Source organism: Mercenaria mercenaria, chromosome 7 (assembly GCF_021730395.1).
Source record: "Mercenaria mercenaria strain notata chromosome 7, MADL_Memer_1, whole genome shotgun sequence".
NCBI classification, from domain to species: domain Eukaryota; kingdom Metazoa; phylum Mollusca; class Bivalvia; order Venerida; family Veneridae; genus Mercenaria; species Mercenaria mercenaria.
The window spans coordinates 68202856-68218221 of record NC_069367.1 but is presented as its reverse complement, the minus strand read 5'-3'; the positions used below and the strand labels follow the sequence as shown (position 1 = coordinate 68218221).

Sequence of the window (15366 nt, the reverse complement as noted above, 5' to 3'; positions counted from 1 at the left end):
CGCTTCCCTTACCTATAGTTTCTTAACGAGTATATAGATATGACCATATTGATACTTAGCTATATCAAAGTAAAACTATTTGAATATAGAGATTTTATATAAATATATGTAATATGTGTTCTATTATGGGAATTACAAAGCTAATCACAAAGCTTATTTAGTCACCGTATGATCTAGAGTTGTGTTAATGCGATGCTTAAACTACCAAAAACAAAAGAACAAAGCTTATTATTTGATACATGTATATGATGCAAAAGAACCATAAATGAAAATGAACCATGTCTCCCAATATAGCTTTATTTCAATAGAAGGATGAATGGAATTGCCATATGCATGTTATCTGAGGCACTAGCGGACATGAAATGCTACCTTTATGTCATTTGATCTACATGTACAACAGTAATATTAAACTGATGTTACGTTCCACATGTGGTTTCATTGTGACTACAAATACAGAGCGGACACGATTTTGCTATAGACAGACGGACGAACGAAACAAAATGGAACATATCGTCTACAAAACTTTAGTCGGTTACACATAGTTATCACCTCTAGATCAATCGAGATCAAGTAGCACATTACGGGGCTTATTATGTATGCGCGTAAACCCGTATGGGTTTAAAAAAGAAGACATTTTAACGTACGTACGGACGAATGTACAGACAGACGGATATGTAGAATGACCTAACCTATGCAGATATATCACTTACCATAAGTAAGTATGAATCAGTTTACACATAAATATGTATCAAGAATAAGATAATAATTATATTTTTCTAAAAAAGCTATTTGTTTTAATGGCGGCAATTTTAAATGTTCTAAAAATAGAATTCCAAAGAGCTGTGACCTTGGCCCTTACATTCAGAAGTCTTATATTGTTTCAAGCTGCTGTTGTGACCTTGCCCCTTACAGCCAAAAGTCTTATATTGTCCCAAGCTACCGTGGTCTCGTTATGACTAAAATACAGAGCGGACACGATTTTGCGATAGACAGACAGACAGATAGACAGACGGACGAACGAAACAAAAATTGAACATATCTTCTACCCAAAATAAGTCTTTACACATATTTATCACCTCTAGACCAATCGAGTCAAGCAGCACATTACAGGGATTATGATGTATGTACGTAAAAGCGTATGGTTTTTAAAAAAGAAGACATTTTTAACGTACGTACGGACGAATGTACAGACAGACTGTTATGTAGCATGACCTAACTGTATGCAAATACATCACTTGACCCTAAGAGTAAGTATGAATCAGTTTACACATAAATATGTATCAAGAATAAAATAAAAACTAACTTTTACTAGAATAGCTATTTGTTTTAATGGCGGCCATTTTGAATGTTCTAAAAATAGAATCCCAAAGAGCTGTGACCTTGGCCCTTACAGCCAAAAGTTTTATATTGTTCCAAGCTACCGTTTAACAAAATTTGGTACTTTTGTCCAGCCTGTCTAGATCTTTCGAAATTGGCACTCTACTAAATTACATATCCACTATCAAAGGATTAATTTATATCTAAATTATCGTTCTGTCACGAAAGACAGGAAAAAATACTGAAAAAAATCTCCGAAAACGCAATAAACAAATCAAACTGACGCGCATTAATATTTTCCGCGAAAATGACGTCAACTTGTTGTCGCAACGTGCGCGTGGACGCCATGGACGTCACGCGATTCTTTCCATTACAACGTTAAGAAAACATTCCACGTCCTACATTAGTCCAACTCATAACGTAATTATAACTTTCATTTCATTTCAGTCTGATAAATAACTACGTGCTAGTATCTAATAGGTCAGATTAATCAAAGTGTAAAAGTAAACAAATTATTGCATAAATTACAAATTAAACAAACACACAATAGCAACAAAAATCTAAAGAAACGAGATTCGCAATGGACGGACCGTCAGGAGAGGTATCTAGAGTCACGGATTGGGACTAGTCCGATATGAAAGCGTTCAACGTCATGATATGGAAAAATGTTGCAAGATCGCGGTCCATTGAAACCCAATGGAAAATAATTTTTGGTATGTAATAATCATTTTTATTTCCTCTCATGTATGATTTACAACAATCGTGCATTGTATACTGACATAATTTTATATAAAACCTAAATGTTTGGAGCAGCACTAACGAGTTTTTACATTTTTTATCGGGTTTTTTTTGTTGTTGTTGTTGTTCTTTTTTTTTGTTTTTTTTTTTTTTTTGCACAGGCAATCGGCGTTTGACTTTGACCCCTTATGAATGATGGACCCCCCACCCTGTTCTCTACAACCCTGATCCCCAACATAATAACAGAAAAACACATTTCCAAAAAAAAAAATGCTATTATTTTTCTTTATATATAGCGTTTTTTTTTTTTTGGAAATGTGTTTTTCTGTTATTATGTTGGGGATCTGGGTTGTAGAGAACAGGGTGGGGGGTCCATCATTCATTGCCGATTGCCTGTGGTTTTTTGGGGGGTTTTGTTTGTTTTTTGTAGGTAATCGCTATAATATCCATGCGATGATTATATTAATTGAAATTTTTTTTTTTATTTAATTTTCATTTTTTTTTCATTTTTAAAACCTCTTGTAAAATCCCTGCCCTTTCGGACAACTGGTATCAAAATGCACGAGAAAAACGATCATAATTACGGATATATTGAATGGGCGGATTAAAAGAAGTAAGGTTCATTCAAATGTTTGAAATCTCAAGGAATTTTAATCGAACTTCAACTTTATACGTTAACTTCGCAAGAGACGTTGAAGGGGAAGGCGAAGGTTGAAATCTCAAACTCTCTATTGTATTTCTTTCAACAAGTGTCCTGAGCAAAGTAGCAAAAGATGTATACATATGTTAATGATAAAAAGTATTTCTTTCAATAAGTAGCAAAAGACAAAACAAAAAAAGACTAGTTCCGCCGCACGTTTTGGTCAGTCCACTTCAGTTGGGCATCAACTAAATTGATAAATCGAAGATGCTATCAGACACTAGTGTAGAATATTGTTCTCGGTGCTTCCGATCGATCTACTTTTCAGATTATATTAAATAAAATCTGAAAAGTAAATCCCTCGGAAGCACCAAAAACAAGGCAAACAGTGAAAATTGCAGACTCGGTTTGATTGAGTTTGTTCATGAGCAGTAAAGGGAAATGCAACACTGCCCACGCCCACTAGCACAGTCTTAAGCAGTATTCAATTTTCAAATCTAAATGAGTTGAAATCAATGATCCCAAAGGACTAGAAAATGTAACAACACCGAGATGAAGTCGGGACCACAGATCTTAAGAAATATAAAACATGAACTATGTATCAATCGAGTGATTTTCGCTATGCATACAAAAATGAGCTTAACAATCCCCGGCTACATCACAGGTCGCAACAAGACTAGATAGATTACGATGTATAGCACCGTTAACATCAATGAGGGCCTCCGTGGCCGATGACTTCAAATCACTTGCCCATCATCGATGTGGGTTCGAGCCTCACTCGGGGCGTTGAATTCTTCATCTGGCTTACGGAATAAAATCCGGAAATTTACGGAAGGTCGGTTTCTACCAAGGTGCCCGCTCGTGATGAAATAACACACGAAGGGGCACCTGCCGTCTTCCTCCACCATTAAAGCTGGAAAAAACAAAGAAAAAGATCAAACAGGGAGTGCCACGCACCAAAAGCGCAGCCTCCTCAAAACGAACCCCCAGCACGTTTTTAACGGGATAACTAGCATGGACCCGAATGTCAGTGAACACAAATATAACCTATCATGCGTCGTTAAATCCCCAGCCCGCACCCCCAAAAAAGCCGCAATGAACTGGGTCATATTCCCCATGTACCGACTCAATTCCCAACTGTAGCAAGGGGTGCACTCACAATTAGCTGCACTGAATGATTTAGTAAATCTGTAATTGTACGGCACTGCTTATATCAAGGGTCACTCAGCAAATAGCCGCAACGGACGAATGGGTGAGTTGGTTTTACGGCGAATCGACAAAAAATGATCATATATTGCTGAAATGAACGAATGGGTCAATGGTCAGTGTGTCAAATTTTCTGGTCCTTCGGGATCATTTATTTCAACTCGTTTAGATTCTAAGATTGAATACCGCCTCGGCATCCTAGTGATAGAGCGTCCGATTCGAATGCGGGAGGTCGTGGGTTCGATCCCCGGCCGCGTCATACCAAAGGCGTAAAATGGTACTAGTAGCTTCCTTCCTCGCTTGGCGCTCTGCATTTAGAGGGTAGTACTACGACTGGTCAGTCCGGTGTCAGTATGTGACCGGGAAGGGTATCATGTCACGTGTCTACGGCGTGATATTCCAGTGAGGTAGCTCTATAAAGTTGGGCAAAAGTTGCTAAAAGTAGACAACGTTATAGCGTGAAATCCGTCAGCCCGTGAGATCCTTCAGATTTCCGGTTCCGGCTGATCGATTTCACGCTAGGGTCCCGTGAGATCATTCAGCCATGAGAAATGTGAGACATTTATGTATATATCGTCAGATTAAACAGTCTCTGCAAACAATGTCTGTGTGTAGAAAGTTTGAAATATGAATAAATAAAACAACATGAATATGTAAAAGAATATTTAATATGCGCTAGAAAAGATCTTTTGGTAAACTAAATCACATTATAGTACTCGACCAAACAACAAAACTGTAACACAAGTGGCGTATTTGTAACGAAAGGGAATACTTAATAATTAGACTACTGGTAATATAAACAATCATTTTTTGTTAGTTTTGATTACAAGACTAAAATAATGTTTTTGGACATTTGTAAATGTATGAATGACACATCAACTGTTATTTATATGACTGAACAAGAGTGCCAGAATGTCACAATATACGCCCGTCACAGCAAATTTCTTTACTCTAGCACCTGTTTTTGCAAATGGAATTTTAATTTTATGGTTGTTTAGTTATCATTGTAAGTCTTTCGTTTTTCTAAGTCCGTAAAAAAACTCCTTACCAGGTAGAGATACCTTAAAATACACCAAAAATTGGAAAGTAACATCTTTGTTGTACCAAAGAAAAGTGGTCTTGGTTTTTCCCTATGGTCAATTATAAATAAGTTATTTATAGTAACAACTTGCAGATCCACACAAACATCTTTACCAGGTAGAGATTGGTTATAAATATACCTCAAAATTGGATGTAGCATGCATGTTGTACTAGAGAAAAGTGATCTCGATTTTTCCCTACAACTAGTAATGAAAAAGTTACAATATAAGCTATTTATAGTAATAAAGGGAAGTAATTCTAAAGGGAACTGCGCATGACAGTTCGTCTCATGATGGTGTATAATTGTGCCAAGTTACATCAAAATCCCTCCATGCATGAAGAAGAAATGCTTCGGACAAAGTCATTTTTGTATTTGACCTTTAACCTCTAAGTGTGACCTTGATTTTAGACCTAGGGACCTGGTTTTTGCGCATTACACTCCGTCTCGTAGTGGTGAACATTTCTGCCAAGATATATCAAAATCCCTCTATGCATGAAGAAGAAATGCTCTGGACAAGGTTTTCATTTTTGTATCCTTTGACCTCTAAGTGTGACCTTGACCTTAGACCTAGGGACCTGGTTCTCGCGCATGACACTCCGCCTCGTTGTGGTGAACATTTGTGCCAAGATATATCAAAATCCCTCTATGCATGAAGAGGAAATGCTACGGAGAAAGTTTTCATTCCTGTATCATATGACCTCTAAGTGTGACCTTGACCTTAGACCTAGGGACCTGGTTCTTGCGCATGGCACTCCGTCTTATGATGATGAACAATTGTGCTGACTTTCATCAAAATCCCTCCATGCATGAAGAAGATATGCTCCGGACAAAATCATTCTTGATTGTTTGTTTGTTTTGGGTTTAACGCCGTTTTTCAACAGTATTTCAGTCATGTAACGGCGGGCAGTTAACCTAACCAGTCTTCCTGGATTCTGTACCAGTACAAACCTGTTCTCCGCAAGTAACTGCCAACTTCCCCACATGAATCAGAGGTGGAGGACTAATGATTTCAGACACAATGTCGTTTATCAAATAGTCACGGAGAACATACACCCCGCCCGAGGATCGAACTCACGACCCCGCGATCCGTAGACCAACGCTCTTACCTACTGAGCTAAGCGGGCGGGTTCAAAAAAATCATTCTTGAATTTGACCTTTGACCTCAAGTGACCTTGACCTTAGACCTAGGGACCTGGTTCTTGCGCATGACACTCCGTCTCATGATGGTGAACAACTGTGCCAGGTTTCATCAAAATCCCTCTATGCACGTAGAAGATATGCTCCGGACAAAGTCTGTGGACGCCGCCCGCCAGGGTAGTTCCCATAATACGTCCCGTTTTTCAAATGGGCGTATAAAAATTGTTGAAAAAGGCGTTAAACCCGAACACACACACACTGCTTAAGCACGCGGGCGGTGTTGCATTTTCCATTTCTGCTCATGAACAGCCTCAATCCAAATTTAATTTACTTCAGAACAGCGGATGTTAAGTGCTGTGTGGCAGCCGTAAAATGTCTTCCCGACTTTAACTAGGGACCATACACCACTTTAAGTGGAATTACACGCTAGTGCATCATTGGAGGTTCCACGTGTACCGTCGTATGAACACAACTGCGGATGTCTCTCAAGTTGTTTTTGTATTTTTAGCATGTGTGTAAATATTGAGTTACGCTCAACCCGAGGCTACAGGGTATGGACGGTAGCATGCATTTCCACTAAAGTCCAGGAACAGGCCCAATTAAAGAGGGCCTGCAGCATTTTCGTGCTTGTGGTGTTGAGCGACCTGTGGAGTTTCCACTATTTCATCTCAGTCTCGTTACACACGACAAATACACATACTTTTACACTAGGACAGAACAAAGGAAAACAGTGAGGCACCGCCTTGGAACGGTCAGTGGCAAGGCCATCACTGGACAACGTATTGATAAAATCTGTAAATGATCCTTTGGAAGCAAAGAATGCAACTAAGAATAATAGCAGACTCGGTTTTTTGTTGTGTTGAGCGACCTGTGGAGTTTCCACTTTTTCTATTTATTATTACAGCAGCGTTGTTTGTGTCGTGTGGCGGCCGTACAAGTCTCCCCGTACATTCAATCAGGGCTGTTATATTTCGATCTTCTCAGATCGTTCAGCACGACTTTTATGTCGTGTTATTGATACTCTTTAGTTTCTGAATATGAGCAGTTCGGCATGGGTGGTTCCATTACTCCCGCTTTTTGTACCCCTCGACAACAAAGTTGTAAGGGGGGGGGGGGGGTGTACCCCTCGACAACAAAGTTGTAACGGGGGTGTATACTGGTTTCAGGTTGCCTGTCTGTCTGTCTGTCCGTAGACGCAATCTTATGCGCGCCATCTCCTTATCCCCTTGACAGAATTTAATGAAACTTCACATGAGTGATCAGTACCAACAGTAGTTGTGCATGGGGCATGTTAGGTTCTTTTAGAAAAAAATTTGCAGAGTTATGGGACTTTGTTTTTTTGTTACTATACTATATACATAGACACAATCTTGTGCGCACCATCTCTCCTCATCCCCTTGACACAATTTAATGAAACTTCACACAAGTGATCAGTAACAACAATAGTTGTGCATGGGGCATGTTAGGTTCTTTCAGAAAAAAAATTGCAGAGTTATGGGACTTTGAGTAACAAAAAAAAAAAAACAATCTTGTGCGCACCATCTCTCCTCATCCCCTTGACACAATTTATGGAACTTCACACAAGTGATCAGTAACAAAAGTAGTTGTGCATGGGACATGTTAGGTTTTTTCAGCGACAAAAAATTGCAGAGTTATGGGACTTTGTTTCTTGTTAACATATTATGTATATACAGCCTGCATATGCAATTCTGTGCGTGCCTAATCTACCAAACCCTTGCACACAATTTAATGAAACTTCACACAAGTGATCAGTACCAACCCTAGTTGTGCATGTTACATTCTTTTAGATAAATATTCTGCATAGTTATGCGACTTTGTTTTTTGTTACTATACTGTATACATACAGTCTATATACAAACAGTCCACATAATTATGCAATCTTGTGTGCGTCAAATTTGTAATATACTGTGTCAGTGCATGCTGGGGGTACATTCATTACCTTTAGTGATAGCTCTAGTATAGCTTCGGGTTTTGTATAATCACCCCTTGGATATGGCGCCTGCTTTTTAATTTAATTTCCTGTGATATGCAGGCTCCATAACCACAGATCCCAATTCCAGTTTGTTTAGTTCTGCTCACTGTTTTCTCGTTTAGGGCAAACCCATTATACGCCGCTTTTCGTGGAATTACACACTAGTGTAGCAGTGAAGGGTTCCATGTGCACCGCCGTATGAACACATCTGCGGATGTCTTTAAATTGTTCTTTTTTTTGTACTTTTAACATGTGTAAATGTTCTGCTCAACCCGGGGCTAGAGGGTGTGGACGATAGCATGCATTTCCACTACCGTCCATGAACAGGATCAATCAAACCGAGCCTGCAACATTTTCGTTTTTGTTGTGTTGAGCGACCTGTGGAGTTTCCACATTTTCTATTGAGTCTGTTCATGAGAGGTAATGAAATGTGCAACATCTCTCACGCCCCATGCACCAGTTTAAGCGGAACTCTATTACACATGATCCCAAAGGACCAGAAAATGTAATAACACTGAAAACAAGTAAATTGGTTTAGTTCCTGATCCTTTGGGATCATTGATTTCTGCTCATTTACATTTGAAGATTAAACACTGCTTAAGCCTGTGGGGGGGGGGGGGGGGGGGGCGTTAGCAGTGTTGCATTTTCCATTACTGCTCATGAACGCTCAATAAAAAAAAAACAAGGAAGAACACCACTGGGGAGCTTAAACCGGTTTATGGTGCGCACCCAACCTCACTCGTACCCCTACCATGTTCCAAAGACACGGGACAGTGTAAATAAAAGTAATCCCCTTCAGGTGAATCTCTAACACACTTAATGGAAACAAAAAGCATGGCATGTAAAACAGAAAAATGCTCGTGTAAAAATATATAAAAAGCAAACCTTTAGAACCAAAAACGTATGTTTGTTTGTATTGGGTTTAACGCCGTTTTTCAACAGTATTTTAGTCATGTAACGGCGGGCAGTTAACCTAACTAGTGTTCCTGGATTCTCTACCAGTACAAACCTGTTCTCCGCAAGTAACTGCCAACTTCCCCACATGAATCACAGGTGGACTAATGATTTCAGACACAATGTCGTTCATCAAATAGTCACGGAGAACAAACGTATGTACTCAAGCCTATTCAGAAGACAGAGTAACACCCTTAAGGGCCCGACGAAACAGGCCAGAAGGCAGATTGATTTAATAACTGCTGATCATAGAGTCCTCCCCCTCTTCCGTCAGACACAAAGAGGGAAGCGTAGTGTCCAACTGTAAACGGGTTGAACACTAAAAAACAAAGACAAATATCAAACAGGGAATGCCACGTACCAAAAACGCAGCCTCCCCAAAACGACACCCACAGTACGCAGACGCGCACATCACAAACACACGTACACATACACGCGCTCACACACAAAAAGCCGACACATTAGGACAAAACGAACAAACAAAGGAACACAGTGGGGCACCGCCTTGGAACGGTCAGCGACAAAAACACCACTGGGGAGCTTAAACAGGTTTATGGCGCGCACCCAACCTCACTCTTATCCCCACCATGTTCCAAAGACACTGGACAGTGTAAATAAAAGTAATATATATACTATTCTTTGAATAGTCAAGCTAAAAACACGTATACGTGTAAACTGTGTGTATTTTTGAGTAATTGCAGGATTCAGATTTGCGTACAGACAAGGAGGGTATGCTTAAAATACATTTTCTCCTCAAGTAAAAAAAATTCTTTGTTTTCGGTAACATGCTCAAAAAAATTAGGGTAGGTAGGTAGGAATTTTTTAAATTTTCTTTTTAACCAAGGGAAACTTTTTAGAAATAATTGTTGAATCAAAATAAATACAAACAAGGGGGTTATGCCTTTAGAGCATCAGTAAATTAATTTCTAACATCACTAAGCATGTTTGTCAAAAAGTTGAAAAAAATGTTCTCCAAGGCCATAAAAACATTAGGGTCTTTCCAAAAATTTAGGGTAGGTAGGGATACGGAAAACAAACAGATTTTTTTTATGCCAAAGCCAGAAAAGTTGGACAAAGGAATTTCATACACCTTATTTATAGTATTAGCTGTAAAACATAGGAGCACTTTCTTAGTCTTTATAAACAGGTTGACATTTTCTTTGTTGCTTTGTCTTATTTAAAAATTAAGATGTTTTTTTATATTATGCAGATGTGAAGAATCAGCAATAAACCACAGACTTATATTCACCTTAATAAAAACAAATACTACTTACCTCCTGCTCAGCAACAGGAGTAGGGGCGGGAGGTGTGACGGCTCTGGGTGGAACAGCTGGTCTAGGAGTAGGTGGAACAGCAGCTGGTCTAGAAGTACCTGCGGCTCTGGGTGGAACAGCTGGTCTAGGAGTACCTGCGGCTCTGGTTCTGGGTGGAACAGCTGGTCTAGGAGTACCTGCGGCTCTGGGTGGAACAGCTGGTCTAGGAGTACCTGCGGCTCTGTGGCTCTGGGTCTAACAGCTAGGGTAGCAGCTGGGGTAGTAGCTGGCATAGTTGCTAAGGTCACTGACGCTGAAAAAATATTGTTGTTAATAGAATTTTTTTTTTAGAAGTGGTCATTATCCCAACTATGTTTATTTATTGAAAAAACAAAAATTTAGATCGTTGTATAAACATGACAAATAGATATTAGTACTAGCTTAATTTTAGCCTATGGTGTACTTTGATTCAATGTACATTACATATTTCCCGATGTGACGGAGATATCATTTTTTACCATTCTTTAATGCCCTAATAATGTTATTTTTCAGGCTATTTTATAACATGCCAAACTGCACAGCACCGTAGAACATGTAATTTCAAATCTGTTACCATATCTTGACATAAAATGAATAGATATTTCACATGTTTTTTAGGATTTGATTTTGTGGATTAACTCAACCCAGAAGTCCATGAAAATTAGTCCGTCTAAATTTCATATAGAGTTCTTGTTAATGCACAAAAATGAGTCACTTTGGAACACTACTGCAGTTTTTTTTTTGTCTTAATAATATCAGTCAATTAAATGCGAAAATTATCTTTCGGAGCATGTGTAAATGTTGAGTTCTGCTCAACCCGGGGCTAGAGGGCGTGGACGGTAGCATGCATTTCCACTACCGTCCATGAACAGGATCAATCAAACCGAGCCTGCAACATTTTCGTTTTTATCGTGTTGAGCGACCTGCGAAGTTTCCACTTTTCTCTATTTTTTAAAATTTGTATCCACTATACATCCTTAATATTCCTTCAAGGCAATTCTGCATTTTGAAACGTATGATGTTTTCAAATTGTAGGGATTTTTTTTTCAACCATATTTTTCAAAACAATATTGTTTCTAAAGAACAAACAGCCAATACAATAGATGTAACTGAATACTTAAATATTTGTAATATTGAAAACAATGGTTTTTTCCGGGCAAATAAACTGTATAGGTTTGGGATGCCTCATTTTTCACAAATGCCCCCTATCAACTCGGGGTCCTTACATTGCTTTACTTTGAATCATTTTCTTCATGAAAACATCTGCCTATCAAAATTAACCCCAAGAAAGACTGTTCACTTTTGCTACCAAGATGTAATAAATTTTCTGCACATTTATGCGTCTAATTATTATTCTAGGTTTTCCGGAGTAACAATCTTACTTTGTCACTTCAGGTTAATCAAACATACAGAGCTATACCTTTTAGTTACTTGTCATCTTTGCTGAGTGATTCAAGAAAAACAAACAAAAAAAAAAAAACAGGGAAGAATATCCAACAGGGAAAGCCACGTTCAAAAAACGCAGCCTCCCCAGAGGCACACAGAACAACTCTTGCACACTATACACAAACATGAATACAAAAGGACAAAACAAACAAATACAGGGGCACAGTGGGGACCGCCTTGGAAGGTCAGTGGCAAACACCACTGGGGAGCTTAAACCGGTTTTATGGTGGGCACCTAACCTCACTCTTAACCCACCATGTTCCAAGTCACAAGACAGTGTAAATAAAAGTTAAACCCCCCCAGGTGAGACCCTAACATCGTAAAGGCAACAGAAGGTACGTAATGGGAAACACAAAGATGCCCTTTTAGAATAATTAAAATGCAATCCTTAAGAACTTAAAACGCAAAGTACTCATTGCCTTTGCAGAAGACAGGCAACCCAGGGAAACACCCTTAGGGCCCGACGGAACAGGCCAGAAGACGGAAATCAAAATGTCAGTCCTTGGGATTTAGAACTACTTATCATAGGTCCTCCACCTGAAACCGTCAGACACAAAAAGGAAAGTGTAGCGTCCAACTGTAAAGGGTTGGGAAAACCAACATGCGGGTTGTCTCAAAACGTTGGGTCATAACCTCTTTTCAAAAAACGTTTTTACTTTACTTGCAATTTCCTGCCTGACCCAAAATCTTACAAATTTTTGAAAACCCCAATCCCAAAAAAAAGGGGGGGGTTTTTGATTCCCTTCCCGCAGAAGGTTTAAAAAATTGCTTTGTTTTTAAAACCAAATCTAAATTAGATAGTAAAATTTTAAAAAAAAGTTTTCGTGATTTATATAACGGTGCCCTGTTGAAGAGCTTATTTGAAATAAATAAGTTCGTTCTTGAAATCTTAAACAGATCCCGCTCTTGAAAACCCGAATTAACTGGGAAAAAAAAACCCCATAAGATGTAGCCCGGGGGGAAATCTCCATCCAAAATTTTAAATTTACAATACTGAAATTAAAATCATCCCCCTTGTCATTTTTGGGATGTTGAAAATTTTGTAAATGAGGGTAAAACTTAAAAAAAAGTGTATTATCCGGTTTTTTTTTTATTTAATGCAGCTCCCTGGGTTATATGTTCCCTAAAATGTTCAAAAAACAATTATCCTTTAAGTATTCATCCGTAGCGTGATGATGCAAAAAAATTTTCCGGAAAAAGGGACTTGAAAAACCCCTGGCCTTCGGATTTTGTTTTACACAAAGGAAATTAGATATAAAAATTACCAATAAATAGGGGGCCCCCACCTTACTTCTCTAATCCCCAACGCTTGCTCTTAGTCCTGAAATGAAACAAGTGATTTTAAGACTAATTTTTAAAGTTTCAAAAAGCAATATATGATTTAAATTTTTCTTAAGGAAATTTCGTATGAAATCAAATAGACCCAATCCCCTTTGGAAAAACCTAATAACAGTCTTAGGTTTTGAAACAAGAATGTGAGCAAAACCAATCAATAAATTCATATTCTGGGTTTTTGTTAAATTTTCAGATTTTATTATTCAAACACACTTTTAAATAACTATGTGGTTGGTGTCAGTTTAAGGCATAAAATAAAATAAGATTTGAAGTCTTTCCCTTTTTCCCCCAATGTTAAAAACCCCAAAAATTTTGTCCTAAAAAACCCGTTTTAAAAACCTTTTTTCAAACTATTTTTAAAAATTGTCTCAGACCCACCCAAAGGTTCCGCATTAACCAAAAACCTCACTTTAATGCGACCCACCTAAAAAAATTGCTATCAAAGGCCCCCGCAAGGTAGCCAAGTGCAATATGGGGGCCTCACCTTATTATTTATTCCCGTCCCAGAATAATATTTAAGTATTGAAACTGAAAGCACTGTCGATCTGTTATTTGTTTACGAGGCAAGTTGGCATTTTACAGAGTAATAATTATAAAATAATGAAATAATGACTAAAGTGAACAGCGTCATGGAAAATAATTATGGTACATGTATATTCATATTTTCATTACACATATTTTGTAAACTTGATTACTAAAGCTTAATTTTTCTTTCTTTGTTACTGTCAAGTTGAGTTTGTTGTAGGTTACTTTGAATCCGTGCATGTCATCATGTCATATGTACGTCAGATTAAGTTAGTGTGATGAGTCTGATGTCTTGTACCATGCCTATTTACCATTTTTCTGTCCTGTTCAGTTATTTGAAAATAACACTTACCTGGCTGTGGATACGGATACTGTGCGTCTATTAGCACTAGACCTCCGAACACTATCTGAAAAAAAAAAACACGTTGAAAATACCTTAATCTGCATGAGGTGAAAATGTTCTTATTACATACTCGTACTTACCCTCCGTTAAATTACAGTGGAACCAGAAACGTCAATATTTTTCCATATTGACGTGTGAATTTTATATCGGATGCATGGTGTCATTTTAATGTGTACCGTTTAATTATTTTCTTTTAATTACGTCAGTATTATCTTTTATTTATTCTGTCTATTGAACAAATTCATAATATTTATATAATATTAAAATGTGTAAATACGTATGTAATAATAAGATTTTTAGCTTTGCCTCGAGAAATATGCATTTATTTTTGGGGAATAAAATTGCGTTCCTAAAATCGCGCAATAATTCTGCTGCAGAATTCGTGTATATTATAAATGTATCATATCTGAGAATCAATGTTCTGAACAACTACGTACTGCGTATTATTAACTATGGTAATCATCTGGTATTAAAAAGAAGGTAAACGACTCGGCAAATTCTAGACCGTCTAAATCTTAATAAGTAAAGTTCTAATACCATTGGTTATACCTTATGGTATACCTAAGGGAACAGTGATTGTTAACAAGTTTTAATGTGATTATAAACAAACACAGACATAAGAGAGAAAATCAAGAAAATTAGTAAGTTAAGTCTTACCAAAAGCTGAATAAAGTGTGTAAATTTATCCATGTCCATATTTCTAGCTTTATCTTCTGTGGCAATGAAAACGAAAACAATTTGCAGCAGTTATATATTATACATATTTTTAACACGACACCAAGATGTATTACTGATTATGTTATTCATTACGTTTATGTACGTCATTAAGAATAAATTAACATTCACTAGCATGATATAAAAAATCTGTAAATGGTGACATGGTTCTTAATTGGTGTTCTAACACGACTCGTGTGTTTGCCTACCAAAATAAGGAAGTTGTACGTGTGACGTTATTAATATGTGATAACTCCATTGGCTCTACGTCATAGGAAATTGACTGCTCTGTGAACTGATCCTACGTTACGGCATGCATATGACACGAATACTACAACACACAGGCGCGTTTGGAGAGGATGTCGTGTAAGTATCGAAGACAAATATATCACAAACAATACTATTTTCATTGAATGAATTCAATTGTTTACTGTTCAGACGCGTATTGGCTATGCATTCGCAATTGTCCGCTCTCCTCTTGGTTCTCTGGCTTTTACCACGTCATTGATTACATACGTTAACGATCCCATAGACTTTACTCGTTATATTTTCACATGAGCATATTATGTTTTACAACGAGTATTG

General features: G+C 37.8%; 1 protein-coding gene across 2 annotated transcripts in view; it reads right to left on the bottom strand.

The window, feature by feature from the left end:
- LOC123553999 (uncharacterized) overlaps positions 1 to 14875 on the bottom strand; it is a 167859-nt gene extending 152984 nt beyond the window's left edge. The window contains exons 1-2 of one of the 2 annotated variants that reach the window (XM_053548588.1): positions 14725 to 14875; positions 14017 to 14071 (exon numbers count right to left, since the gene is read on the bottom strand). In XM_053548588.1, the coding sequence (XP_053404563.1) occupies positions 14017 to 14071; positions 14725 to 14763 (94 nt within the window). In that variant the 5' untranslated portion in view covers positions 14764 to 14875. The remainder of the gene's footprint in view (positions 1 to 14016; positions 14072 to 14724) is intronic. The other variant, XM_045343807.2, reaches the window with a different exon arrangement.
- Between the last annotated feature and the right edge of the window lie 491 nt (positions 14876 to 15366).